General features: G+C 47.8%; 1 protein-coding gene across 1 annotated transcript in view; it reads right to left on the bottom strand.

Moving 5' to 3' along the window:
• Positions 1-900: 900 nt before the first annotated feature.
• The window catches only part of MTMR12 (myotubularin related protein 12), a 75295-nt gene continuing 66927 nt past the window's right edge, over positions 901-9268 (bottom strand). The window contains exons 14-16 of the mRNA XM_045999924.1: positions 8721-8888; positions 7634-7795; positions 901-3808 (exon numbers count right to left, since the gene is read on the bottom strand). Of these exons, the coding sequence (XP_045855880.1) occupies positions 3239-3808; positions 7634-7795; positions 8721-8888 (900 nt within the window). The 3' untranslated portion in view covers positions 901-3238. The remainder of the gene's footprint in view (positions 3809-7633; positions 7796-8720; positions 8889-9268) is intronic.

The raw sequence follows: 9268 nt of genomic DNA, 5'->3' as shown, positions 1-9268 counted from the left end.
ACAAGCGCTCCCACTGCCCTCAACTGGAAACCAAGGAACAAGCAAAATCAGGAGAGAGAGACTGCGAAGTCCACCTAAAGTCCAAGGGCTGTTAAAGAAATGTGGAAAACAGGACTGAAATCTGCTCATCTATAGGATCCTAACTACTACTTGGGAACTTAATAGTGAAGACCCATAAAAAGAATGTGGTAGCAATGGGGGCTTATTAAGTTCCGGTGATGTTTCAGAGCTGGCTTGGTGACAAGGAGCTAGGCCCGGCTAGACATAATAGGAGGTGAGCAGAGGAGGGATGCAGATAGGAGAGGTCAAGGAAATGGAACTCTCCCAACAAACACAAGTGACAGGTCTCAATCTAGTACGTGCTAAACTGAACAAATTAGAAAAAATTCTACCATCACACACCGTCTCTTTCTGCCAGCTCATTCCTCCTCTCTGGAAGGAAAAATAAAGCCTCTTCTCTCTCACAGTTTTAGCTGACCTTAAGATCTCTTCCAGCAATAAAACAGACTTCTCATATTATATGCCCTCAAAAGCAAAGAGGCAGCAATATTTTATTTCACATATTTAAAAAGCCCTTTTCCTTTATTTGCCCTATTTTATTGTTCTTCATAGTATTTCATCCTCACCTGAAATTTTATTTTTTTTATAGTAAACTCTTCACCCAACATGGAGCTCAAACTCCTGACCCCAAGATCAAGAATCACATGCTCTACTGATCGAACCAGCCAGGTGCCCCTAAAATTTAAAATATTTATTTTATTGTTGGTTTCCCACCACCAACCAACCAACCAACTCAACCCAACACACACACACACACACACACACACACACACACACACACACACACTGGATGAATGAAATTGTTCCATGCTGTATCAACCACATCTAATGCAGTACTGTTTGTAAATTGTGCTTTAATTTCTGCAATCAGATATGATGCAGTGAGATACAAGTATAAACTTTCATTGTACGCTGGGAAAATAGAAAGCACATTTAAACAGATAATAGCCCAACAGCTTATTCCCTTTAAAAAAAAAAAGTTTTGAATGTTTTTAAAGCTAATTTATCTTCAGTGTAAAAACTTGGAGGTATAAACAAACTCAAGATATTATATACAGTCAATTAATGTACATTTCCAAACTTGCACAGTGCAGCATTTTAAACAAAGTAAATGGTCTCATTTCAGCTTGTACTGTTAAGCATAATCCATATCTCAATCTTGAATAAAAATGTCACAATATATAAACCGACTGAGAATTCTGTACACAAATACAAGTTTATAGAAATCTGATTTCAAATATAAATACATAAATTGTCATGACCTCACATGTAACAACAGCTTATTCTTCTATTGTAATTATTTTTAAAAATCATAGAAAAATATTTCAATGCACATTCAACTGCTATGACAAGGGCCATGACCTTGTGCCTTTAAACCATACTTTGTGGAGTGTAAAGCATCACACCGGGCATTTTTGGAATGAAAATTACTAAGATCCTAATTGAAGAGGCTACTGTATAAATATTCACGTTATAATATGGTAACAAAAATAGTTAGCTCCATAGTGTATCTGGGAGGCAGTGGGGCAGAGAAGTGGAGGTTAGTGCTAGTTTAAGAAGGCCCACAGAATGTATGTTAAGGTAGCTAATGAACTAGTGTATTTTTAAAATCCCTATTGCAAGCCTAACACTGAACTCACTAGGGAGACTCTTAAGGCAACCAAGACCGGACATGCGTTTGGCCCCCAATGCATGAATCCTTGCCCTCTCAGCCTCTGTCATTCTAACAGACCAACCTGGCTCATGTGTCAACGTGGAATGGGGAGAACGGCAAAGCAATTTCTTATACACACAAAAAGACTATTCAGTGCAAACTGAGAAACTTCTTTGTCAACAGTTTCAAAATTTCTTATTGCCCTCAAGCAACTGAACTTTTTCTAAACACTTAACATTCAAATTGCGAGATCGATACCGTAGAGGAAATGTATATAAAAGGCAAACATTCAATTTGCAACATTCTAACATTAGTTTTCCCCCCTTCCTGTTGTGGGATTTAACAGGGTTCCACTGAGAAAGAAAACACTGGTCCTTAAGAATGTACTTTCCTGCCTTTAAAAATATATATACCATTTAGACAGCAGATCCAAGGTGACCAGGCATAATCAAGTTTCTTCTATGGCTTTGAAATCGTTGAGGTACTGTAGGAGAACCATCACCTCTGCTATTCAGGCTTCGCGGCCTCCCTACGGAAGCCACATGCAGAAGGGATCCTGCTCACATCTGCGCGGTTTTAAGAGACCTCGGGGAGACCGTGAGAAGGCTGCGGCAGAGGACTGCGGTCACAAATGGTCCCAAGCCTCGGCACACAGCTAGAAAAAGGCAAAACACTTTCAAACACTGAAGAGGCTCCAGAAGAATGGGAGCTCCTTCGGGCAAACCAAAGGGTTCCCCTCAGTTTAACCAACAGATTTAGCAGCAAGATCCTGGGACTCCATGCACCACGGCGGGGGTGTGCAGGGACGGCAGTGAGGGGGTCGGAGTGGGCAGAGAGAAACCTGGAGCTGTCAGCACACAGGAAGGGCGGGGGGGCTGGTCGGCTAGCCACAGCCCATGCAGGAGGGGGGATGGCTGGAAATGTCAGGATGGGTGACATGGGTGGAATTCCCCCAGCTTTTCTCAGGCGAGAGGATGTAGAAAGGAAAAATGCTATGGTGTAAACGAATGCCATACATCTTAATGCCTCTATGGGAGTCTTTCAATCTGCCATACACACATCGGATAAAGCTGAACTTGCTCCGAACTAAGATGGGTAGAGAGACACACACTGTTCCCAAGGACTAGATAAATTATCTTGGCACAGGAAGGATCTGAAGTGAGTATTGAGTCCAATACTGAGCCCTTTCTAGTAGTAGACCCGCCACTGCAGGTTCTGTATAATACTTACGCATCAGACAATGGCCACGGTTCTATTGTGGGTCAAGTAGTTATTGTTTTCAATTAATAACACTACAGATACGGTTTTAATTGCATAGTCTTTCAGGAGCATGAAAAAAACACGAGAACCAGCTCTTTTCCTGAAGGTCCAGGATTCCTGCTGCAGAGCCCTGAACTAGAGCTCCCACCCCCACCACCCCGGCAGCAGTAAGCTTCAGTGTGATCCGCTAATCCGGAGAGCAATTGTCTTTGCCTCCTGTCCCAGCCCTCACCGCTCCTCCTTCACAATCACTGAGCAGGCGGGTCACACATCCCCCAGATCCACAAACTCATCTTCTCGTTTGGCCAGATCGTCTTCATCACCCAAAGCTTTCCAGCCACTGGTGGGCAAGACTGGCTTCGAGGAGTGTCGCTGCAGCAGAGCGAAAGGAAACAAGGAGGATAACCGGGCGGAGCTCCTCAGCAATGGGGGTGCCTCCGCCGGGAGGGCCTCCTGGCTGTGGTGTCTCTCGTCGATTTTCTCTTGTAAGTGCTCTACTTCCTCCATCATTTCCAAGAGTTTGCTCATGGTGGCCACTCTGCCACCACCCAGGATCTGGGCTTCTGGAATCCAGCGCAAGTAGCGCTGGGCCCAGACTTTGATTTCTGGCCCCTCGATGTGAGGCAGCAACAGACCGTGGTAGTCCGTGGGCTTGCTGTGCCAGCTTTCGTAGAACTCTCGAAAGTTGTCTTGCAGCTCATCAGAAGAATTAATTAATTTGCTAATCCTCTTGCCCAGGAGGTTTTTAATTAAATGATCTGTTTCTTCCCTGAAAAATCCTCTTTTGGGAGATGATTTAGATTGGGTGAGTGGTAAAGAAAGTTGTCGTTGATGCTTTGAGAGAAAACACAAATAAAAATCTCTGGTTAGCCTGAGAGCAGTTATAATCATTCTTCTCAAAAAAGAAAGAAAAAAAAAAAAAAAAGCGGGGATGGTGGGAGGGCATAATCCTGCTTTAACAAGAGTCTTGAGAAATCAGAACTGCCACGTGAGTGAAAAACCATCAAAAAGCAGTAGCGTGGTGGGGGAGGGGGCTCTTGTTTACTCCACGATGCAAACATTAGATACACATCGCATTGATAAACGGGTGAAAGGGGCGCCTGGGTGGCTCAGGGGGTCGGTGGATTAAAGCCTCTCTGCCTTTGGCTCAGGTCATGATCCCAGAGTCCTGGGATCAAGCCCCGCATCAGGCTTTCTGCTCAGCAGGGAGCCTGCTTCCCTTCCACTCTCTCTGCCTGCCTCTCTGCCTGTCATCAAATAAATAAAAATTAAAACAAACAAACAAACAACATAAACGGGTGAAACCAGGCACGTATGGAGCTGTGCGGAGAGGCGACTTGTGACAGAAAGAGAAGGGTTCTACTCCCTCCTCTCCAGGCACAGGCACAATAAGTACTTTTGAAGAACAAGCTTAACTCAAGACAGGCTGCCCATTAGGGGAGTTTGGGTGTGAGGCTGATTCATTTTCTGAAGAGAGCAAAATGTTTCTTCTTTGAGAACATTTTGAGCCCCTGGGAGGACGCGGTGCTGACTACCATGAGATCCCCCGGCTTCAGTGAACCACATCTGCGGTTATCAGGCTCCCAGTGGGAGCTCAGGCCTATGTCATAAGGATGCTTGTGGACAAAGAGACAAGTGGGAGCAGGACTGTGAGGAAATGGCTACACCGGCCAGATGGTCTTGCCTGACAAGCTGCAAGAGTAGAAAATATAAGAGCATTTACGTTATTTTCTTCCCCAGTGATTCCACCTGCAGCCAAAACAAGGTATTCTAAAAAGAGGAGCACCAGGACCGGGCTGTGAAGATGGGTAAAGAGGCGGAAGGTTACAAGGACCCCTGGGGCCCAACAGAGAGGTCAGTGATGCGCGAAGACGCTGTTTCTGCCCAGCTCTTTTGCTCCTGAGGTGTCTGAAGTAAGAAGTCAACAGTTTTATGGGCAGGCTAGCCCCTATCACTCTCTAATATATTCCTGCCAGTGGTTGGTTCTCCCTCGTGTGTTGGGGGAAAGCATCCTTTATTATGGAATATAGAGTAACAACTCTTCGACCTCTTCTGAACCCCGGGGGGAGGGCCAAAATAGTCCCCAGGTCATGGAGGCTGAGCACAGCAGACCTCCGGGTTCTGGGTCCTTGGTGCCCACAGATCCCTCCTGGGGCCCAGAGCGGAGAGTAGAAGAGTCTGCGGGGCACTTCCTGGTCGCTGCCACAGGGCTCCCATGTTGGCCCAGGTCTCCAAGAAGATAAATGCAGAAGCTACAAGCTGCAAGGCCTCTTACGGCCTAGGTTCTGAAACTCAGTGTCGCTTCTGCCACTTCCTGTTGGCGGAACTAGTCGAAGGCCTACTTGGATTCAAGAGGAGAGAAAATAAACTTTACTTCTTAAAAGGAAGAGTGGTAAAGTCACCCTGCATAAAGGCATATGGGATGGGAGGTATTGGGACTAGTTCTAGAAAGTCTACCATAGTAGACATGAAGAAAAGTTAGAGTAGTGCATGCAGCACTCATCTCCTCACAACGAGGCAAAAAGCAAACAAACAAACAAACAATAAAAAAAGAAGAAAAGCAAAACCAGCCACAATGTCACAACTAAGAGCTGACCAGGATTTCTGACTTCCCAGCCAGGGACAGGCATGCGGAAGGCATGGAGTCAGCAGCCCAGCCTCTCTCCTCCCCAGGGGTCAAGGTGACTCTGGGCTGGGGAACCCCCGCACGCAGGTGGAAGCGAACAGCCGCTGAGCGTTTACCACGTGCTGGGTTCTGTGCTCGGTGCTTTCCAGGCATCGACTGGGCCAATTCTCCAAGTCACTGTTCCTGCCCCATTTTACAAACAAGGAAACCAAGGCACAGAGGTTAATACACAAAGACCCCAGCTATAAAGTGCTAAAGGGGGTTTTACACACAGTCTGACTCCAGAGAGATGCCTGGGCCAATTCTCCAAGTCACTGTTCCTGCCCCATTTTACAAACAAGGAAACCAAGGCACAGAGGTTAATACACAAAGAGCCCAGCTATAAAGTGCTAAAGGGGGTTTTACACACAGTCTGACTCCAGAGACTGGGCTCTTAACAGAACTCCACTTGCCTTGGAAGCCCCTACTCTCGAGCCCTACATGAAGGGTGGGTTCAAGAGCGCGGGGTGGGCGCGGCACGCGGGGCCAAGGCTGAGGTTGAGACGGCATGCCTGAGCTGCCCTGCCACCTCGGATGGTAATGTGAGAGCAGTGTTTCCTGCTGGCAAGCCACAGCCTCTCAGTCTCTACACAACTTTTCCAAGGCCATCTGCCCACTCAACAAGGGGCCCGAAGCCTGACATATGATGTTCTCACAGGCTTCAAAGTTCCTTGTTGCTCTAGCCCCAACTCTGCTTTAGCTAAAACAATCTGAGATTCTCCAACTCTTTGGTTCAAGCCTCCTGCTCCAGTCAGCTCCTGGAGCCTCGGCTACCTGCTCCTAATTTTAAGAAGAAGAGACACTGAGAACGCCTGGATTGGAACACAGAAATGAAATTGTCTTGCAAGGGGGACCTCAGTTTCCTCCCATGCGAAATAAGGGATTAGGCCTTGTCTCGGAGGTCCCTTGCCCCTCAGGCCCAGGGCAGTTCTGAGATCCCCAACAGATGAGAAGTGTGCATGCAGCCACCAGGGGGCACAGCACACTGAGGAAAAGCTGACCTCCGGCCACGCTGCGCAGGAGCTCAGGGCTGTTCTGGTCTGGCTGGCAGTTAAGAGACTAACTGGGGAGGGGACACATCTACCCTGGCCCTGAGGACCCTTGAGAGAGTAAAGCAATAGCTCTAAGTTGTTCAGAAGCTGGAATCTTCTGCAAATGAGGGTTTTGACTCACCAGGCCCCCAAGCCTCTTTAGAACGGAGCACCTCCCACATCAGGACTGGCCAGGCTCCCTGGATGGCAGGTGGGATCAGAAGTAGGGTCGTGGAGAAGGCAGAGACATGCACTGACCTGGGATTCACCACCACCGCTTTCCCCTTTGTGGGGTCGGGTGGGGGGGAAATTCCAGGCCAGGAGACAGAGCTGGGAGATGGCAAGGAAATCACTTATCATCTAGGGAACTTGGGAGTTTTAATAAGTAGTACAATCAGTAACAAATATCTGAAGGGATATCCAAATAATCTGACATTTTTGGTTTCCAGCATGGGTCAGCAAAGGACAGCCTGTGGCCAAATCAGGCCCGGGGCCGATTTGTTAACACTGGAGCACAGCCATGCCCATCTGCGTACGTGCCGACTGCGGCTGCTTCCGTGCTCCGTCAGTACAGCGGGGTGGTGGGGAGGGCAATGGGGGAGCTGTGCAGCCCTTAATAGAAGAAAGAAAGGTCTTGCTATTTGAAGACATGAACCAGTACAGACAGAGCAAAACCCCTAATTAATGCTCCTTTTACCCTGCCAACCACACTCAGAGAGGGGGTCCGCAGGATCCCATGCGGCACAGCTGTCTTGGCAGTCACATCCCCGAGGACATTTAGCAAATGTCTCACTGGGGCAAAGGCTGATGCGCTGAAAACAAATGATTCTCACGGGCCCTGACATGTGCCCACCACAAAGCTGGACTCTGCAGGCTGCCTACCGAATCTACACGTAACTTTCCTCCTTACATACACGGGGATCTCTGGGCAGATGAAGGGGGTCAGACACGTGGTCATCTTACTTTGAAACGCGTTCCTTTCCGCTGGCCTTTGTCCAGTTTTGACTTTTCCACATAAAGAGGGTTTTTGAGCAACATCTGGGCTTTGGGTTCAAACTGTACAGACCAGTCCCACACGGTGAGCAGATTCAAAGGCTTGCTTTGTGTCTCCTGGCTTTCCCTACCCTGCCAAAACAAGCACAGGTCACGACGGCTTCCAGGGAGGCGGAGGAGAGCGAGCACACAGAGCGGACAGGCTCGCACCAGGAAGGGCGCTCCTGCCCTGCTGAGATGGAACTCTCATGCGGTCCTCCTTTCTAAAGGCCACGGCTGTCAGTGGTTGTTTGCGTAAGGCTTTGGGTAGGAAGGGAGAAAGGGAAGAAGGTCACCTTGCTTTCTAGTGGGCCACATGCCAGCCACTGATGGGCACTTTCACGACAACCTTGTGAGGCCACTTTTCTCACATTTTATACTTGAGGAAACTGAGGCTCAGAAAACTAAGGTGAACTGCCTGAGCTCTTGAAGCTGGTGAGCAGTGGACTGTGATCCAGGGCTGTGTGACTGGAAGCCCAGGTTCTATACCCCCACTTCACTGAGGAATTTGCTAAAACCACTCCCGAAGGGCCAGCTCAGGCAAACCCAGAGGCCAGCAGAAAGCTACCCAGAGGCACTCAGCCTGGTGAGAAAGCAAAACTCCGAGGAGCGAGGCCTCAAGGGAGACTAAAGGAGTTTAAGATGGAAACTAAAAGCCAAGCTTCCCTGCTCTGCCTTGTCTCCGTTTCTTCAGAGTAACTCCAGGCATCAGGTAAATGGAAGAGAAGGCTGACTGTCTTTACAAAGGATAACTTTTAATTTTGCTTAATTCCTCAGCTCCAATATATACTGTGTGGCCTTGGGCCAGCTACCCAACCTCTCGGTGCCTCAGCATCTCAGGGTAAGAATGTGGACTCCACAAGGGTGCTGTGAGAATAATCAATACTCAGAAAGCACTCAAAACAGGGCCCCCTATATAGTTAGCGTGAAACAAGTATTTTTTTTACGTCAGAACTATTGCAACCTACTTGTGAGTCCGGGCTTCTTTAACGCACAGGTTCCAAAGAGGGACTCTTACCATATTGTTTTCTTTTTGATGAGGCGAATTGAAGAAGAAGGTGCTGAAAATAGGTATGTACAGACTATCTGACAGAACAGTCAGGTACGTCTCCGTGAAATCGAACGCTGGGGGATGCTGGTGCACCAGCTGCCAGACGCAATCTAAGAAAAGCTGGAACACAGGAACCTGTGGGAAAACAAGATACATATTACTGAGCATGCGCTAGAAGTCCAAGGCCATCTGTCCCAAGTTCAGAGGCGGCCGTCTCAACAGCTGTAGAATAACCACTTCGGAGCACCATATTCTCTGGGAACCAACAGTAGACGCCATCCCATTCCGAGCAATGAACATGCTCCACTGAAGCGGCATGCCTATAGGTTGGCATCAGTATTTGGCAGTACCGATCTGCGTAAAAGATGTCTCAAAGATGGAATACGTAAAATCTCATTACTGATCAAGCACTGACAGTTGATGATTTACAACTGATTCTGAGGCTAGGGAACACTCTGAACCCCAATTAAGTGAAACTGTTATCTCCCCACAAAAGAGTTCCATTCTTCTCACTT

This window comes from Meles meles, chromosome 3, assembly GCF_922984935.1.
Source record: "Meles meles chromosome 3, mMelMel3.1 paternal haplotype, whole genome shotgun sequence".
Lineage (NCBI taxonomy): Eukaryota > Metazoa > Chordata > Mammalia > Carnivora > Mustelidae > Meles > Meles meles.
The sequence above is the reverse complement of the archived record's forward strand: the minus strand, read 5'-3'. Positions and strand labels throughout refer to the sequence as shown.